General features: G+C 37.7%; 1 protein-coding gene across 1 annotated transcript; it reads left to right on the top strand.

Moving 5' to 3' along the window:
* The first annotated feature begins 1959 nt into the window (after nt 1-1959).
* On the top strand, nt 1960-20572 carry LOC130911999 (large neutral amino acids transporter small subunit 1-like). Its single transcript, XM_057829706.1, has 11 exons — nt 1960-2356; nt 3566-4084; nt 4779-4904; nt 11224-11329; nt 11632-11676; nt 12788-12911; nt 13021-13124; nt 13294-13390; nt 13685-13834; nt 16291-16465; nt 18130-20572. Exons 1-11 carry the CDS (start codon nt 2293-2295, stop codon nt 18207-18209), a joined length of 1590 nt encoding a protein of 529 aa, XP_057685689.1. The 5' UTR covers nt 1960-2292; the 3' UTR covers nt 18210-20572.
* The last annotated feature ends 887 nt before the right edge of the window (nt 20573-21459 follow it).

Genomic DNA, 21459 nt, shown 5'->3' with positions numbered 1-21459 from the left:
ACAGTTTCAGAAATTTGCACTGGGAAATGGTCATTTTACATTTGTGTTTTCTTAACACACGAATATATTTTTATCCAAATAAATGCCAAATGTTCTCAAATACTGAATAGTTTTTTTTATTCTTCAATCAGTTAATATACATGTTACAGAATGTATAATGTAATAACGTGAAGAACGTGAAAAGTAATGTCAGTTACTTTGCCGAGTAACTAATTACTCTTACATTGACGTTATTAACTCAGTTACTTTTTGGGAGAAGTAATTTGTAACTCTAACTAATTACTTTTTTTTTTTTTTTTTTAAATAAAGTAAGATTAACAACACTGGTGATGTTACTTCCAGAATTGCTAAAAAAAAAAAAAAATGATGGGTGGTCTTTGATGCATTTTTTTTTTTGGGTGGAATGAAATGATTAAAAAAAGAAAGAAAGAAAAAAAAAGAACAAAGAAATAGCCAGATTTGAGTACCATTTTTTTTCTACATGTAAAATTACATTAGTTTAAAAAGCTCATTATTTCGTAGCACCTTTGAGGTGTGCTGTTTTTACGCCATGGTTTCAAATGCCGCTGTCAACATGTGAACAGTTTTTCAACAATATTTGCAATTTCTTGCAGCAGATCAGAAGCTGATACGTTGCGTTTCACTTAAAAAACTTGAACATACAGTTGAACACAATCTCAATTTGTGAGACAGTGACCTTTAAATGTTAGGGATTGAAGGCCAGGTAACGGTATTGGGGACGTCACCAAGGTTACGAATTTTCATATATGGCTACCGCTGACTGGAGATGTCATCCCTTCTTCTGGTCTATTACCGCGGTCTAAAACACTGTTAATTTGACAGTGAGAGAAAATTTTGTGGACTGAGTCCTTTTAATATTAAAAGAGACGATATTCCATTCAGGCCATGAAAACATACGTACTAATTGCTGTGCACCGTTTCGTTATGTTACAACAAAGTAGTAATTGAGTTTATTTATTACCCGTCGACGCTGCGGTACAACCAGAGTAAAAGCGAGTGGATTTTAATCTCAAATTAAACACATTAAAATCATTTTTTTCCCGCTTGTTAGGTGTTCTACTGTTACGTAGGTTAATAAAGAAATTGGGTGTGGGAACTTCACATAATTTCAAGACATCCACCCACTTACAGGCAGTTTTTAATGAAAATACATTTCAGAACCTGCACCGCTACTTCTTATTCTCATCGCTGCCGAGGGCGGACCATCGTCTTGGGTGCACAAGGGTCGGCAACCTGCGAATAAACTGCATTACATTCATAGCTCGTTAAATCTGTAATTAATGAATTTATTCATTCATTAATTATGATTAACTCACCCTTATAAATGTGTGTGTGTGTGTGTGTGTGTGTGTGTGTGTGTGTGTGTGTGTGTGTGTGTGTGTGTGTGTGTGTGTGTATAATGGTGACCAAAACATGCCAAGATTTGGAAAGGCATTATTTCTTGAATACTTTTTTTTTTTGTCGGAATAATAAGAGACTAGCTATAACTACCATATTTTCTTTCTTTCAGAATATCATTCATCCTATTAAAGATAAAAAAGTTTAAGCTCTTTCTGTCACTGTTTTTTGCCAACACTGTAGTAATATACAGCAGATGGCATTCAAAGACGGAGAGATCTCATTCATCTATTTTGTACTGTTTTGTGTTACAAAAAGATTTAGTTAATATGAATTTTCCCTGATGACGTAGATGAACAAATGTATTCCTTCATGTTGTCACCAAAAGAACACACATTGGTGTGGAAAGCATAGCATCCATTCCCACATGCACAATCATGCACACAAAGACACAGTGAGCAGACTGTGGTTGTCTGGATTAGTGAGCAATGCACAAACAGATTTAAGCGTCACATGTTGGCCCCCTATAAACTGCGTCTGTTCACAACTATGCTCCACGCCCCCTAAGCATCTCCCGCCCTCCCCCACCATCGGCCCACTTCGTCTGCACTCGGCCATCATTGATGGCTAGGCTACCGCAGCATCACAAGGTGGAGCGCCGGTTGTGAGAGAGGGAGACACAGGATCAGGGTCAGATGGAGTCTAGTTAGCTGGAGTGACGTGCAGGGTGCATGTGTGTGTGCGTGCATGTAAGGAAGCAAGAACAAATAAGGGAGGGAGAGAGAGCTTTAAGGAGAGTGCGTGTTTAGGTGTGTGTGTGTGTGTGTGTGTGTGTGTGACAGAGAGAAAAGGAAGGGCAGACAAGAGGAGGAAGAAGAAAACTAAAAGGTGTGAAGGAAAGAAGGGTTTGCAATAAAGACGAAAGAAGAAATAATGGCTGAGCCGGAGTTGAAATTAAGGAGCAGCCGGGAGAGCGTTGCTAAGGAGAAGATGGGGGGTAGGTACACTACAACATAATACAATACACTCACCGCCACATGTCGCAGTGCTCTACTAATGCTTCATGTGGGCTGATGCAATGTTGCAAGGCAAGGTGATGCCTCAGGGAGGTATGTGAGCGTTTGTGCCGACAGGTGGATCAAGTGTGCGAATAAATGCTTTATTTACTGTATATTTAACTGAAATCTGCTTTGCTCTCCCACTGAATTCTTTTCAATACACGTGCAGACAAGAAGACGGAATCATTTGAATAGCCCCATTGTTTCTTAACCTGTAAAAATGGTCTTGATACTTAGAATCGTTTGCGTGCACAAGTTAGTTGGATCATAATCACTCCAGTTTATTTGCACACTCAATTTCAAAGATGTCCTTTAAAGTACTACAAATTGGTTGCATAGCATAAAGATCCTTAATGTTTGATATATATTACAATTAGCAAACAACATTAGAGACACACCATGGTAAAGTAAAATTGTTTACATTACACTGTAAGCTAATAAAGCCTTCCTCCTCTTAAGGCCTATTCTTAAAGACAATTTGAATGTAGAATTACTGTATGGTAATATGCTTTTCAAATGAATTACTGCTCCATAGAAATATAATAAGTTTGAACAAACTAAGAATGCCCAATGGAACGTATTCAAGCTGTTTTGCAACCCATGCAAAATATAGTCAGAAAGTGTACATCATCCTACTTCAACCCTACGTGGCTGCCATAGAATTAAAAAAAAAAAGTGTTGAGAGCAGGTGTCTCCAAACCGGTCCTCAAGGACCACTGTTTGTTCCTACCGATCGAGCACTGACAGTTTAACCAATGAGGTTCCTGCTAAAACAAGAAGCACCTGACTGCAATCGAGTGATTAAACTTATAGAACAGCAGATTGGTGAAAAGGTGTCTTCGTTTTTGTTGGAAAAAAATCCTGCACCCACTGCGTCCCTATCTGGAATAGCATGGAGACCCCTGGTTTAGAGGATAGATGTGTACAGTATACAACTGAACATCTCTAGAATATACCTATCAAATTTTATTCCGATCTGTCTGTGAATAAACAGGGAGTAACAATTATAGTTACTGTCCTCAAGAAGAAGAAAAGAACGGTCTAAAAAAAAACAAACAGAAAGAAAGCAAATTGCACCATCGTCTATCTGCCCTTTTTTTTTTACCATCATCCAATATCCTTGATTCTTTATTTTCTGACATGAGCAGAGGTAGAGCCAGACCAAGATGGCCAGATCATAGAGAAAGCTTCTCCATCCACTCCGATGGTCGCTGCCTCCTCAAGCTCGCCTGACCCACAGCCTGGCAAAGGGCAGAAGATCGAACTCAAGCGCAGCATCACCCTCTTCAACGGCGTTGGCATGATCATAGGCACCATCATCGGCTCGGGCATCTTTGTCACGCCGACGGGCGTGGTAAAAGAAGCGGGGTCGGCGGGACTCTCTTTGATCGTCTGGTCCGTCTGTGGGGTGATCTCTACCATGGGGGCTCTATGCTACGCTGAGCTGGGCACCACCATTACCAAGTCCGGTGGCGACTACACATACATCCTGGAGGTGTATGGCGAGCTGGCCGCCTTCCTCAAACTATGGGTGGAAATGCTCATTATCCGGCCGTCGTCACAGTACGTGGTGTCTCTGGTGTTTGCCACGTATCTCCTTAAACCTGTGTACCCACACTGTCCTGTCCCCGATGGTGCCGCCAAGCTCATCGCTTGTTTGTGTCTCAGTGAGTACCTTTCAGGAATATAAGGGGCAAAATTGCTGACACTACATGGACTCATGTAAATAAAGACTCTGATAAACGAACAATTTTTGATTAAATTCCTGTAATTAGAAGTGTAAAGGTATCTTTTGCTGCAGTATACCGTATTTTTAAGCAAAGCTTTTAAATTTTCATATGCACAATGAACTGCAAGTGTTAACTGGCTTTCGCCAAACACTTCCTGAGCTAGACTGCCGTTCCCCTTATCCTTTTATTATAATTTATAAGAATAATAATCAACTTTAATATAGCTCACTATTTAACCATTTTATTAGTCACACATTGATGATAAAAAAAGATCACTTACCACATCTTCAATGCATTCTTCTTGGTAAACACGAACATGATTTTCTGTAACTGCTGGTTTGGATAATCACAATCATTTGAGATCCCATCCAGGGTTAACTTCTATTCTATTCTATATCATGTCATCATTTGCAAAAGATGAAATGAGTAACAAGCCTATTTTGATAGAGTTAAGAGTGGAAAGAACAGATTGTTGTTATCAAACATTAAACATTAAAGTAGAAATATTTTGGAATAATAAATACCTAAGTATTAGATATGTTGAAAATTCAAGTCAGTAAATAAGCAACTACACACACAACAGCACAGATGACTGAGCCTTCAATCTTTGATTGCGTCTCACCTCCTGCAGCTGCCTTGACCTTTGTCAACTGCATCAGCGTGAAAGCCGCCACCAAGGTGCAAGACTTGTTCACTGTCTCCAAGCTCCTTGCACTGGTCATCATTATCCTCTTCGGCTTCATACAGATCTTTACAGGTGAGTCGCAGAATGGCAGATTTTTAAATGTAATGTTCAACCAAGCATGGTGGATAAGTATAGAGAACCAGGGGCTATTGCACAAAAATAGGATAAAGACATCCAAGATAAACGCGAAGACGCGGCTTGACTACACTGATCGGCGCTTTCTTGGATATATTGGTTGCATGTTTGCTGGGACAGGGTGTAATGATGCATTTCAATCAAGCCAGGAGTGAATGTTTGGGATAAGTGCATGAAATTAATCGCATAATCACAGGTGCAACAATGGAGACTTTATGTGCACATTGATTACAGCACATTAAGAACTAAAATCCAGTATGTGCCAAAAAGCAAACTTAAGTGCTGCAAAAAGAAAACAATGAGAGAGAGATAAATCTGCATACAACAGCAGACCAGTTTAATGTGGAAGTAGCCAAAATATGTACGTAGATTAATAAAATGTACTCTGTTGGAACTGTCACTTCAAGGTATAAAATGCTTAGATGATTACTTTTATTCATTCATTTATTCATTTTCCATGCCGCTTTTCCTCACGAGGGTCGCGGAAGTGCTAGAGCCTATCCCAGCTAACTACGGGCAGTAGGCAGGGTACACCCTGAACTGGTTGCCAGCCAATTTTATATTATTTTATTTTATTTATTTTTATTTGTACTTATTTTTGCTTTTATGTGGTTGATAGAAGTGCTGCTATGTAATGCTATGTCAAGTATAAATGAGACTTCTAAATCAAACCTCTGACAGAAATTCGACAAGTAATCTTTGTTACGTAGTATTCAGCATAACGCCAGGCTACGAACAAAGGAATAATTTGACAGGTTGTTGAAGTTAAAAAGTAAAGTTAAATTAATATTGAACCCTTCCTTTTTAGCGTCATGGTCTTGTGGTGATACATACATATACATATTTTTTAATTTAATATTTCTTATTTCATCATTATGTAGAATTTCTTGTGTTTTTTTCTTTCTGAATTATTTTATATGATTAAGGTCATGTTATTATGTATCTTTTTTGAACCTTTAGAAAGCATTCATAATAAACAGTCTGGCTACTTTTTTGCTCAAATATTCACTTTTTATTTGTGATTTGGTATTTAAGTATCCAAATGTCCAGGATCAACTTGGTCTTTTTTTTGTACAACTAATTTGAAGCTTAAATTATCCAGGGTAACTAATATTGACTGACTTAATCCCTTATCTTGGTTTTGTGCAACACACCCCAGGAATTCAAAAACTAACTAAATAATACACATTAAATAAATAATCAAAATACCGACAGTGGGGCAAAGAAGTATTTAGTCAACCACTAATTGTGCAAGTTCTCCCACTTGAAAATATTAGAGAGGCCTGTAATTGTCAACATGGGTAAACCTCAACCACGAGAGACAGAATGTGGAAAAAAAAAAAACAGAAAATCACATTGTTTGATTTTTAAAGAATTTATTTGCAAATCATGATGGAAAATAAGTATTTGGTCAATACCAAAAGTTCATCTCAATACTTTGTTATGTACCCTTTGTTGGCAATAACGGAGGCCAAACGTTTTCTGTGTGTTTGGGATCATTGTCATGCTGAAAGACCCAGCTACGCCTCATCTTCAATGCCCTTGCTGATGGAAGGAGATTTTCACTCAAAATCTCTCGATAAATGGCCCCACTCATTCTTTCCTTTACACAGATCAGTCGTCCTGGTCCCTTTGCAGAAAAACAGCCCCAAAGCATGAGGTTTCCACCCCCATGCTTCACAGTGGGTATGGTGTTCTTTGGATGCAATTCAGTATTCTTTCTCCTCCAAACACGAGAACCTGTGTTTCTACCAAAAAGTTCTATTTTGGTCTCATCTGACCATAAGACATTCTCCCAGTCCTCTTCTGTATCATCCAAATGCTCTCTAGCGAACCGCAGACGGACCTGGACGTGTACTTTCTACAGCAGAGGGACACGTCTGGCAGTGCAGGATTTGAGTCTCTGGCGGCGCATTGTGTTACTGATAGTAGCCTTTGTTACTGTGGTCCCAGCCCTCTGTAGGTCATTCACTAGGTCCCCCCATGTCATTCTGGGATTTTTGCTCACTGTTCTTGTTATCATTTTGACGCCACGGAGTGAGATCTTGCATGGAGCCCCAGATCGAGGGAGATTATCAGTGGTCTTGTATGTCTTCCATTTTCTAATAATTGCTCCCACAGTTGATTTCTTTACACCAAGCGTTTTACCTATTGCAGATTCAGTCTTCCCGGCCTGGTGCAGGTCTACAATTTTGTCTCTGGTGTCCCTCGACAGCTCTTTCGTCTTGGCCATAGTGGAGTTTGGAGTGTGACTGACTGAGGTTGTGCACAGGTGTCTTATATACCAATAATGAGTTAAACAGGAGCCATTAATACAGGCAACGAGTGAAGCCTCGTTAGACCTCAGTAGAAGAAGTTAGACCTCTTTGACAGCCAGAAATCTTGTTTGTAGGTGACCAAATACTTATTTTCCACTCTAGTTTGGAAATAATAAATTTGGAAATAAATTCTTTAAAAATCAAACAATGTGATTTTCAGTTTCTTTTTTTCCACATTCTGTCTTTCATGGTTGAGGTTTACCCAGGTTGACGATTACAGGCCTCTCTAATCTTTTCAAGTAGGAGAACTTGCACAATTGGTGGTTGACTACTTATTTGCCCCACTTTAAATCTCTATTAAAACAAAAATATTAAAATATATATTCATATCAATCATTATTTATCTATTCATTAAACTGTTTATTTCTTTTTACCAACACTGATTTATTCAAAATTTATGTAATTATTTAAATTTGTATTATTTGTTAATTATTTTTTTTATTAGTTACTTCTGCAATTCAAGATTTATTTATTTCACATTTGATCTATTTCACTGTGGCACCTTTGTTACAGTTTCGGCAGCATGAAATAATTTTATCTGTAATTGGCCCAGCATGTAGTCAGCAAGAACTGGGTGGGTTTTAGCATCTAGCGAGTCCCAAACCATCAATTTTATCCAAATGCGGCTTGCAAAATGGTAGTGTGTCCGCAAATGAGGGTGTGTCTGGCCATTTGTCACAACATAGCACCAATGATAGCGCACATGGGTTGTTACATCAACATATTTCGAAACAAACCCCCACTCAGAGATTTGCGATTTCCCAGTTTCCACTAAGTTCTTGTACTTCAAAATCTACATTCCACTAGTTTGAGTTTAGCTTTTCATCACTTAATTTCTCTCAACTGTCATACAAGCCTGGTATCCCCAATCAATTTCAAATTGATGAATTCGTCTGAGCACTTTTCTGCTAAGGTAGCCATAACACATGGATGTACTCGAAGAGCCAAGTGAACTCCTCTTGGCCTTTTTTTCTGTGTATGATTTTTGGTGTCATATTATAGGTCGCTGTCTGGTTTGATACTGTATAAAATCAACAGACTCATCATTTTTGTCTCTATTGATCCAAAAACTGTTGACTATCCTTAACAAGTGAAGTCGAGCAGTTAACTGTCAGCTTGTCTGTACAGAGCGTTCCCGCGAAACTACAAATCAGTACTCATGTGCATGTTTGTGTACAAGGCGATCAGGTCTACATGGATGAATAGAACAAAAAGACAATTATATGTCTAAACAGGAATTCTTTGTTTGAAAAAAAAAGTCCTTTATCATTATGATGGTGATATTGCTCGTCCAAGAATATACATGCATCTGCTCCTCATTGCCCTAATTTGCAAGGCCACACCCACAAGTATTGTGCTCGCCACTGTGTTGCCATGGTGACGACTCGGCGCTGCTTGCCGGCTGCTGTCGTGTACACACATTGAGGCCTTTCAGAGCCCAAGAGAAAGGGCAGAGTGTGAACATCCTGCACGTGCGCCTTTGGTTATCTTCATTAGCATCTGAAGAAGACAGGTTTACGTGGAAACAACTACCGACTACACGCAAATGTACACTCGATTAATTTTTCATTGGGTCTGCTATAATTTAATAATAACTAGATTGTGAGGCATGCACAAACACCAAGAAAAGGATCACAAAGCGACCAGCCCAAATTAAAATCCTGAATGGCGATAAGGTGATGTCACATATTTTGATTGTTTCAAGTGGATGCTCATGTGATGAAGGCGAATCAGTGTCACCTTGTCACTGATGAAGTTGTTGAAAATTTTCTATAACAGTATTATGATTTTGAAAATCACAGAAGAAGGGAATACTCTGCGATAGTTTATAGTCATTTACTTATAGATAGCTCATATACCACATTATTCTTGCTGCTGGGACAAATAGGTAACATTTGCTCAATTTGGCTTATTAGGTAAACCAGTTCTTGTTCAGGGCTCACCATAGCAGCGGCTTCTACATACAGTGGGGCAAATAAGTATTTTGTCAACCACTAATTGTTCTCCCACTTGAAAATATTAGGGAGGCCTGTAATTATCAACATGGGTAAACCTCAACCATGAGCGACAGAATGTGGGGGAAAAAAACAGAAAATCACTTTGTTTGATTTTTAAAGAATTTATTTGCAAATCATGGTGGAAAATAAGTCTTTGGTCAATACCAAAAGTTCATCTCAATACTTTGTTATGTACCCTTTGTTGGCAATAACGGAGGCCAAACGTTTTCTGTAACTCTTCACAAGCTTTTCACACACTGTTGCTGGTATTTTGGCCCATTCCTCCATGCAGATCTCCTCTAGAGCAGTGATGTTTTCGGGGCTGTCGTTGGGCAACACGGGCTTTCAACTCCCTTCACAGATTTTCTATGGGGTTGAGATCTGGAGACTGGCTAGGCCACTCCAGGACCTTGAAATGCTTCTTATGAAGCCACTCCTTTGTTGCCCTGGCTGTGTGTTTGGGATCATTGTCATGCTGAAAGACCCAGCCACGTCTCATCTTCAATGCCCTTGCTGATGGAAGGAGATTTTCACTCAAAATCTCTCGATACATGGCCCCATTCATTCTTTCCTTTACACAGATCAGTCGTTCTGGTCCCTTTGCAGAAAAACAGCCCCAAAGCATGAGGTTTCCACCCCCATTCTTCACAGTGGGTATGGTGTTCTTCAGATGCAATTCAATATTCTTTCTCCTCCAAACACGAGAACCTGTGTTTCTACCAAAGTTCTATTTTGGTTTCTTCTGACAATGACACATTCTCCCAGTCCTCTTCTGGATCATCCGAATGCTCTCTAGCGAACTGCAGACAGGCCTGGACATGTACTGGCTTCAGGAGGGGGACACGTCTGGCAGTGCAGGATTTGAGTCCCTGGCGGCGCATTGTGTTACTGATCGTAGCCTTTGTTACTGTGGTCCCAGCTCTCTGTAGCTCATTCACTAGGTCCCCCCGTGTGGTTCTGGGATTTTTGCTCACTGTTCTTGTTATCATTTTGACGCCACGGGGTGAGATCTTGCATGGAGCCCCAGATCGAGGGAGAATATCAGTGGTCTTGTATGTCTTCCATTTTCTAATAATTGCTCCCACAGTTGATTTCTTTACACCAAGCGTTTTACCGATTGCAGATTCAGTCTTCCCGGCCTGGTGCAGGTCTAAAATTTTGTCTCTGGTGTCCTTCGACAGCTCTTTGGTCTTGGCCATAGTGGAGTTTGGAGTGTGACTGACTGAGGTTGTGCACAGGTGACTTTTATACCGATAATGAGTTAAAACAGGTGCCATTAATACAGGTAACGAGTGGAGCCTCGTTAGACCTCGTTAGACCTCGGTAGAAGAAGTTAGATCTCTTTGACAGCCAGAAATCTTGCTTGTTTGTGGGTGACCAAATACTTTTTTTTCCCACTCTAATTTGGAAATAAATTCTTTAAAAATCAAACAATGTGATTTTCTTTTTTTTTTTTTTTCACATTCTGTCTCACATGGTTGAGGTTTACCCATGTTGACAATTACAGGCCTCTCTAATCTTTTCAAGTAGGAGAACTTGCACAATTATTATTATTTGCCCCACGGTAAGCATCAGAAACAGGCTCTTTGCTCTCCTTCCACTTTCAGCATGTGTTGTCTTGTGTAATCAAGGCCCCAAAGAAAGAACTAGGTGTTTTCCATTTTACACAATGCACGCAACGTAATCAGCCAATGCTCATGTTTCGTCAGCATCCGAATCGTAAAGTCAAACGTTCAAAATAAAAGCACCCCAGCGAGCTACTGTACTCTGCCTCCTTATCGAGCCAAAAATATGTGATTAATGACTACAAGTTCAAAGTGCAATTGTAGAGTTGTAAAGTCAACCTAGATTAATCTGCACAACACCTAATGCCAAAACACAACACATCCAATTAAATCAGTCCTGTCTTGTGTGTGTGCGTGCATATGTGTGTGTGCACAGGTGACGTGCCCTACCTGAGGCCAGAGAATGCCTTTGAAGGCAGCAAAGTGGGTGTTGACAATATTGTCTTGGCTCTGTACAGTGGTTTGTTTGCTTTTGGAGGCTGGTGAGTCATCTTTAACTGAAGTATTGATCAGCAATAGAAAACTTCCTCATAATAGTTTGTGTCTGCAGTTGCAAGAATAATGATGCTTAGCTTTGATTTGTATTCTAAATATTGTGCTTCATGTTATTTATTTAATATTTTATCACAAAAATTGGCCTCAGTGAGATGTTTACTAATCTAACTACTACAAATTACAACCAAATTGATCAACATCAATTAGGTTAGGTTAACTAAATTGATGTTATTTAATGTTAATGTTAAATGTTATTTAAAGCAATGTCTTTGTTTTGCTTTCTTCTTAGGAATTACCTGAATTATGTAACCGAGGAGATGATCAATCCAGTGAGGTGACTTAAATGTGATGGAGATTGTTTTGAGGAGGGTTCTCCTGTTAGTATTTGCCAATAGCATGACTTCACTTACTGTTGAAAGAGCATGCTCACCTTCTCTCAGTTGCTTGATGTAGAGTGTGAATTGTGCATCAACAGACAAAATAATACACACTATAATTGCAAGATGTACTGCATATGAAAAAAAGTTGTTTTACTCATGTTACTAAAATATTGTAGAAAAGAAATTATGACCTTTGAAAAAAATCTGATATTTTTCTTAAGAGAAATGTTTTCTCTTCAAAAAAATGTGGCTTCATTATCACAATATTATAACTTTTAAATGAAACAAAAATGAGTATGTTTTGCTAATAGTACAACAGTATTTACATAAGATTTTGGCCCTTTCTTGGTAAAAAAGTACTCCTCCCCCCAAAAGTGAAGAAAAATGTCTGAAAAGAAAAAAAAAAAAAATTCTTCATAAATTATTAAAAATACAATTTGTATAATGAAATTATTTTAATTATAATTTCACTTTATGCCACTTTATTGTGGAATTTGAAAGAAAAGAAACATTAACAACATTTTAAACATTATTGTTTAAAAAGGTAATTTTTGTTGTTATGTTTATGAAATTTCAACTATATTGTTATAACAGTACAACTTTCCTCCTTCCTACTTAAATTATAGTAGTTTATTAGTTTTTTTTTTGTTGCTAAAAATAATTTGACTTTATTCTAAAAAGAAAAACGTTTTTTTTTATTATAATCCCATCCATTTACCTATTTTATTCCTTGAAAAAAAACATAATACTAATAATCATAGAAGTTTATTTGTCATTGCAGCAAGTATAACTAAATTGCAAAAATACAGCAGAAATAAAACAATACTATAAGGTGCAATATAGAACAACAAAAGCAATAAAAAAACAAAATACAATAAAACAATAATGAAAATGATGATAATAATATTTTTATCATCAGTTTTTTTTTTTTTTTTGCAAAATAGAATCAGATCTTTTTGCTGAACACAATGTTTTTTCCTAAAGCTATTCTCATAAAAACATTATCCTTTTTTGATGTAACTATGTTGCATGCTGATAACAAATTTGAACTCTTCTCCACCCAAGAAACCTGCCCCTGGCAATCATCATCTCGATGCCCATTGTGACGATTGTGTACATCCTGACCAACTTGGCTTACTTCACAACCATTTCTCCTGAAGAAATGGTTGAATCAGAGGCTGTCGCAGTGGTTAGTATTGTCCATTAAATACATTTTTATAAAAAAAAAAACATAAAAGATAACGTATGGACTATATATCATTACTAAAATGTAACCTGTTTACTATGACTGTACACAGAGCTTTGGCGAGTACCATCTGGGTGTGATGTCTTGGCTGATTCCAGTGTTTGTGGGTCTGTCTTGTTTTGGAGCCGTAAATGGATCCTTGTTTACATCAGCACGGTAACATTATTATTGTTATTTGAGGGAATGGGGGGTGGGTTAAATTGAAAGCCTTCCCACCTTGAATGTAAAAGTGTCTAAAACCTCCTCCTATTGCTCACAAACTTGATATAGGCAAAGTGCATCATGAGGGAAAATAAATAAATGTAACCCATACTGCTTGTTCCAGTTTGTTCTATGCTGGAGCTCGTGAGGGTCAACTTCCTGCTGCTTTGGGACTGGTCCACACTGACCTTTTCACACCGGTGCCATCCCTCATCTTCACAGTAAGAACAGCTAGGATAATACCATTGCTTATGTGCTTTTCAAGTCAAAATAATCCCAATTATGTGGAATCTGGCCCATGAAAGGTTAAAGGGTAAAAGCCAAACACTTGCTTTAGAAAATGTTAATACATACATCCTCTTTTTGTAGATCCAGCCACATCAATCCCAATCTACCATCTTCACAACCCAAAAGCAAAATGAGCGAGCAAAAAAAAAAAAAAAATCCAGTTGCTAGTTATGTCTTTATTTTTACAAAATTAACCTATCTGATCTATCTTTTGTCTTTGCTTCTAGTGTGTGCTGTCCATGCTTTATGCAATTTCCCAGGACATCTTCTCTGTTATCAACCTGTTCAGCTTCTTCACTTGGCTTTGTGTTGGCATGGCCATTGCTGGGATGGTCTGGCTGCGAATTCGAAAGCCCAACCTGAAAAGGCCAATAAAGGTACAGTGGTTGTGTCTACTTAACCACATGTGAGTGTGCTGAAATCTAAGAGAGGTCTAGACTCAGCACATCTGAACTATCTTTTCCTTCAAAGTAATTCAGTATGTATTTATTTATGAAAGGATGAATGAATGAATGACTTCTAGTGGTTGCGCAGAGCTTGCATTGGCGCTTATTTTGTGTGCTGTCTTTCATCTTTGTTCAGAGACAAATTGCCTCTCTCAGGCTATTCTCCCAATGATTTTAAACACCAATTGTCTAGTTGTCATCTTTCTGTGTTCGTGACCTGTTCCTGACTGAGACCCTTCTAAATTGAAAGCATTGTGCATTATTTTCCTTTATTAACTTATTTCACCGCCAAATCCATTTGCCTGCCCCACCCAGAGTGGATGTTTTGCCATCTATCGCTTTGGAATATGGTCATTTGTTGGCAGCTCCCCCAATTCAAATAGATTTGACATCAATTGATCTGCACCACTCTCATACAGTAATTTAAAAAATTTCGTCTAAAATATACAAAACTCATAAGATGATCTTCAATACATAATCATATGTTGCTACAATAATTTGACCAAGGCTGAATGTGATGTAACTGAACAATTACAGAAAAAAAAAAAAAAAAATGGTCGGGGACTCACACCGCATACACTGTAAAAAACCACCTATAGAATTTACGCAATAAAATTGAGGTAACAATTTACATTCACTTTGATATTGTAAAGTTTAGCCAATAGTACTTAGTAAATTTTTTACCTAAATGCATAAACAATAATATACTCAAATAATTTGGGTAAGGTTTACTTAACCTTTTGAAACAGATTATATCACTTAATACCGATAAAAATGGAGTATAATTTACTCATGGTTGTAGTGTATTTGTATTGTATATTTTACTGAATGTTTTTAATAAACATTAAATTAAATATCAGCTTAATTATTACTATTGTAGATTAGGTTTGTTTTACCCTAAAGACATTGTATACAAGAGAAACATTTGATTGTCAACTGTTTTTATTGACAATTTGCTCATTAAATTTAACATTTAACAAATTGTCTGCCCAACATAAATTGCATGCAAACTTTTTTTCCTCATCGTATGTGTTCATGTACAGTATAAACTGATAAGTGAAGAACAAGCGGGCATCAGTCCAAAACAAGTAACATGCAAACAACATGGTTTAAGAACAGTTTTAACTGAACAGTGAACAACATGAGTGCATCAAGCATTTTTCTGTTTGAGATACAAATAAGGCAAAAATGCTGCACCATAGATGTTTGAACCCGTAGTGCTATGTTGTAACATGTTAAACTACAGTGCAAAGTAGTTTCATGAAATCAGTGTGCAAATTTAAGAAACAAATGTAAATGGAATACATCATGAGCAGAAAAGACTTCCTAGAGCAGGGGTCACCAACTCCAGTCCTCAAGGGCGCGTATCCAGTCTGTTTTCCACGTCTTCCTCGTCCAACACACCTGAATCAAATAATCAGGATCATTATCAGGCAATTGGATAGCTTGCTGATGAGTTGTTCCTTAATATATATTGACTAATTCCAGTTGTGATGGCCTCTAGTGGTTCTCACCATTATTAGGTGTGTACACACAGCAGCCCAGCGCTACTCAATTACACTGAAGGGCAAAACATCTGACGAGACTGTACGCCGTAACAGAAAATTTAATAATAAAATAAGGTTAATGGTTCAAATTAAGCAAACATTATTACCAGCAACTCATGTTGCCATGCTCTGAAGATCATTGTTAGCTAGCTATCAGGAATGGCTGTCGAGAGCCAGGAATAAAATAGAAAATTATTTTTTACTATAGGGGCTTCTTAATTTAACACATTTCTTACCAGGCTTGTTAATGTTTTCACATTGTCAATTTTAAAAGAAACAGTAAGTTCAAACTTACCTGTTACTGTAAGATGCAATCCAAGTTGGAATGTCTCGCCAAATGAAACGGTCCTATTTTCATTTCAAAGAAGATGCGCAGCCTTGAGCACATACTGTACGTAATATTTTTGGGTAGATATTATCTTGTTTGTTCAAGTTGGAAGTTTATACTGATTAAAATTGGGTAAAGAGAGTAATTTTAAGCAATTTAATACAGTGCACTTGTTTACCTAAATACTTTTAGTATAACTTATTCAATTTATATAATCATAATTACTACCTACAAAAATTGTTTTTTGTTTTTTTTACTGTACTGGGCGATTGAGCCTACACTGAAAAAAGAAAAATTGATGGATTTACTTGATAAAATCATTGTAACAATTTGCACTTCCTTTTATTCAATTTTACTGGTTGCAATATTAAGTTCCGTTCACAAGTAAGTACACAGTTACAATGATTTTATCAAGTAAATCCACCAGTTATTTTTTTCAGTGTAGCTTGCAGAACAATTTGCTGTAGCAGAAAAATGATGAGAATAATGTGGTTTTTTTTCACTTGATGCAGATCTGTTTGTTCATCCCCGTGGCTTTTGTCCTGAGCTGTATCTTCATGATCATTGTGTCCTTCTGGGCGGCTCCCATCGAGTCATTGATAGGCTGCAGCATCATTCTCACGGGCATCCCAGCCTACCTGCTGGGCTACAAGTGGAAGAAGCCACGTGTGGTCAAGAAGATGCTTGGTGAGTTGTTATTGTTCTAAAATCAAATGAAAACAAGGAGAATTGTCCAGATGTAAACAGGGAGGCAACACTGACACTTTGTTATGAGATTGTAGAAAGAGGATCAGCTGGAGAACACATCTGGACTTTGTTATCATTAGTGGGTTTGTGAAAAGTCTTGTCTTTGCTCTAACCTGGAAACAACATATGTCCCTAGGGCAGTGGTTCTTAACCTTTGTAAAGGTACGGAACCCCACAAGTTTCACATGTGGATTCACCGAACCCTTCAGAATAGGATAATAAAGCTTTTCTTTTCCCAATTCAAAACTAATATACAGTATCTAAGCTAGCAAGCTAATAATTTTGCACATTCCCGTTCAAAATTCTTCTCATTTTGACAGCATGTTTTATAAACAGGTCAAAATTTGAGACCACGCTGCATATTGGTCTGTTGTATTCCCTCATACTGAGTGCGAGTCAACCTTCAACTGAGCAAACCAGCTCCTCCTCCAATCAGATTGAGAACTAGCAGTTAAAAAAATGAATTAAGCATGTAAATTGGGAGCAAACCAGTCCAAAACCTGGTCTAACAAGCAACTTTGCCTAGATTTAATACGCGTGCAAAAAATAGGGCTCTGCAATCTTTACCTTTGCCGAACCCCTAGATTTACTCACCGAACCCCTGGGATTTGATCAAACCACTGCCCTAGGGGGTAAAAGTTAATCAGAAAGGAAGCTGTCCCTCAGCAAAATCAACAGATAAGAAGTTTATTTGTCCAGCTCTTCACCAATTGGTATCATCAGACACAGTTTGCAATCTGCAAACACAAGTACCACTGAACACAATATTAGTTCCAAGATCAGCACCAAAATAAAGGAGGCATACATTTGTTTTTCGAGAAGCAACAAAAACCGAGAGACAGTTACCTTGTGATGCTTGCTAAGAGCGCTAATGAACATGTTTTGAGAGCTTTGCTTTGGTTTGTCTAGAGACAAATATATCTTCTTAAAGTACAGGCAAAAAATATGATCTTCCTAAATTTCTAAGACTTTACAGTGTTCAGGCCAATTTTGTAATTGACGAACCAGAACACAACGTGCGTACTTCCTGGTTCTCTGACAGTGGACTGCTGAACCACGGCCAGGCCATACTAATATAGTATGTAGTATACTTGCGGTTTACTACATTACTTAATACTTTGTGTATGTGTGGTGTTAATAGCGAGAGATGAATGGCGCCATTCATTTAAGTGTCAAGCACACAGCGCATAAAATAATGGCAGTATCGCTTGTGACTCTCCACATCAAATGATCAATAGCCGTGTGAGGTTGTCATAATATAAACCTGCTTAGCGAGGCACCCACTTGCCAATGGCCAAGCATTTTAAATATAAATGTTAGTTATTTAAATTCAATCCAGTCAGCCACATATTATATAAAATTGGCGGTTTTCAGAGATGAGCAAAAAAGACCAACTGAAATAGAGTTCCAAATGTTATTCTGAGCCTTTTCAAATTATCCTTTAAAACCAGTAAAAGGACATCCAAGGTTATATAAAATGATGGGGGGACGCATGATCGGTCGTTAAGAGCTCAGCTGTGTGACAGAGAGAACAAGAGAAAAGAATTTTGTCATAGCACATAATTTTGCCATATCTCATAATAATGGTGTATTTTCCCCCACAGAAATCTTCACCATGTTCTGCCAGAAGATATTCCTGGCCGTCCCAGAAGAAAAAAATGACGAACCTGAGGAATCGGAATAACGCCACATGATCATGAACCAGTTTAACTCATTTGTTTACATTACTTGAAAATGTGCAGTTTTCATGGTATTTGGCATTTGCTTTGGCGTTCAAAGTGTGTAATGGCTAACATACACTCTTCAAATGTGCATCTGAATTATATTCATTGCACACTACGAGAAGCTGCATTCAACACACACTACAATGGCCTAAAATGTACCTAAGTATGTTTTAGTGTTGTTGCTCTCACACATTGAGTAGGATTTCCAACAAAAGAAAAGGTTTTGACAAGACTCTTGACATCATGGCCAAATACAGCAGTGTTGACGATCTTTATAGGGCGATAAACTGTTGGAACTGAGTAGGACTTCCTACTACATTTTTGTGAGAGCATGTTCAGAATGTTTTCTTACGATAATCTAAAAAAAAAAAAAAAAAAAAAAGTAAAATACTTTAAATTACTTGATTAGAATTGGCAGGAACGTGGTTAGCCTATGATTACATGTTACTAAAATACTGTACGTGTTAAAGGTACTTTTGAATAGTTTTAGTTTTGTATTAATTTGTTAATGAAGCTTAAACTACACAGTGTAATGAAATGTGCGTGGGTGTGTGTGTGTGTGTGCGTGTGCACGCACTATGGTGTGCTGCTTTTTTTATTTGCTTTAAATTCATGTGAAAAAGGCAAAGCTTTATTGTGTTACCACCAGGGACGGGCATAAGAATGAAGTTAAAGATCGAGTCATAATTTATGTTTTATTTCTTTTCCTGAGGTGGCGAGCATAGTTGTTAGCATTGCATTACAGTGATCCCTCGCTCCTTTGCGCTTCAAACATTACGCCCTCAGTCCATCGCAGATTTTTTTCAATTAAAAAAAATTCAGGATTTTATAGAGATGTCCCATCCGATCATGTACAGCCTCTCACTCTCCCTTCTGAAGCGTTTCTTTCGCACCAGGCGGCTGCAGCTTGTTAAAGTAAACAATGAGTGACAAGGGAGCTGCTTGTGGCTAGTGGCCAGACAATTACCTTTCAAAGGCCGCCGCCTCGTTTAACTTTTTAAATATTGGCTGTAGTCGCAATGGCAACTCACTTTGTTGTGTCGTGAGCTGTCATCTAAGCACTCAATGAAGAATTTAATGAAAAATTATACTTTGGGGAAAAATCCTGTCTTATATGAATCTCTTTTCAGTGCTAAATGTGAATAAATATATTGAACACACACACTCACACACACACACACACACACACAAAAAAAACAGTTTTTAACACTGACCACGAAAAACGAGGGATCACTGTATCTGTAATTGAATTGACTGGCAACCGGTTTGGAATGGACTGTCAGCCCAGTTCACATTACGTGCAACCATGAGTACAGGAGCAATTAAAAAAAGGTGATAATATGTTGTGGCTAAGCAGCGGACTCCACTTTGCCTTAGTTGTTTCAAGATTCGTAAAAACATGGATTTTTATGCCCATCCCCAGTGATGATGCTGGTGTAAAAGCTTTTTGTGAAGAAGGCTTTACAAAGTCTTGTGTCAATGTCAGATGATAATTACTACATACTGCAGCAAGCGTCACTGTTGTGATTGTATATTAGATCGCATGTACCTATTATGTCTGCTGTTATTCCCAACTGAGCCAAGTTTCCTGGTCATTCAGAGGGATCTTTCTTTTTTTGAAAAGTTGTGAGAGATAATGAGTACACGAACAAATTTTGATGTCATGGCAAGATCTAACATTTCCATTACACATGCTGGCTCATGAACATTATCCTTCGCATTTTCTCATATGGTTTCCAGTTGAATTTTAAAATACAGGTGCAGCTTAATGAATGTTAATCAACACATAACGCGAAGTAAACCCGACAAACAGGAATGCTGATGAAGTCTTCAGCATACAAAGAAGGTTAAAAACAATGAAATCTTCGACTGCCACTAAAAGATTAGTGCAAGCAACCACATGTGTTGTGTTCGCATCACTAAAGTCTTGGATGGTACACTATTTAATCTCATTTTAATTGAAATAATCTCTGTCTGTTTTTTTCTACTCTTGTTTAGCAGTGACCATGGCAGGTACATGTGACAATAAAGCTATTTTTGGTCAGTATTTGTGTGTGTGTGTGTTTTTTTTTTTTTTTTAAATTTATCAAGCATTCACAAAAAATGACGCCGTATTCACACGGAAGGCATACCTGTCAAGTTTTACGGTTTCGGCGTAATTTGTACAAGTGACCACTGATTTTTAAAACGTGTACGCCGTACGTTCAAAATCTGTACGTTTTTCGTGCATTACTTTTTTATTTCACCATTCGGATTTTGTCACCGTTTCGGCAACAAGACAATGTGCGTTACTACGTTGGTTGAATGACGCGAGAAAAGTCAGACACACGGAGAAAGAAGAGCGGGAGTGGGAAGGATGGAAGAGAGTGTTGTGACGCTATTGCAAACGCGATGCTAGGCTAGGTGGCTCCAATATTTCCTCCTGACTGTAGCCAACAGCCTACAGTCTATGCCCACTTGATGCTACACTACATAACATATGCATATAGAACTAGATGTGAAATGACAGACTCGGCGGCGTTAGTAACAACAGCCATCTTAAAGCAGTAGACTTCTCAGAGAGGCTGTTGTAGTGAATCTTCCTAGCTGACCTAAGTTACTTTTTATCTAAAATACTCCTAAATGGGCAAAATCTTGACTTGAATCTATCTTTAAATGATGAAACAGTTTTATAACTTTCACATGTCGAAAGTGGACAGAAGAGAACTAATGCAAAAATGGGAGCAATTTTAACAACTTTAACGGTTGATTCACAACATTAAATGACTTCCAAACATATCAAAGGTTACCATGTTTTTTCTTTCTTTCTTTCTTTCTTTTTTTTTTAAAAATGAAAAACAAAACATGAACGGTAACACCAGTTGCTTTGCCAAGTAACTTATTACTCTTTCATTCAGGTAACTGAGTTACTAACGCAATTACTTTTTGAGAGAAGTAATTTGTAACTGTAAATAATTACTTTTTAAAAGTAAGATTAACTACACTGGATATAAAGATGCAGTCTGCAGAATCAAAAGTGACGAAAGAGGAGATTTTATTTTGCCAGTTTTTTGCCGAACACAATTTCCCTGCAACTATTGCTGATCACTTCTCAGAATTAGCAAAAGAAATGTTCCTTGACTCAAAAATTGCATCGGTAAGTTAATTTTTTCAATTGACCTTTTTTATTCATAATTGGACACACTAATGAACTACCTTCAAATCAAACTG

Source organism: Corythoichthys intestinalis, chromosome 2 (genome assembly GCF_030265065.1).
Source record: "Corythoichthys intestinalis isolate RoL2023-P3 chromosome 2, ASM3026506v1, whole genome shotgun sequence".
Classification (NCBI taxonomy): Eukaryota; Metazoa; Chordata; class Actinopteri; order Syngnathiformes; family Syngnathidae; genus Corythoichthys; species Corythoichthys intestinalis.
This window is presented reverse-complemented; position numbering and strand designations above follow the sequence as displayed.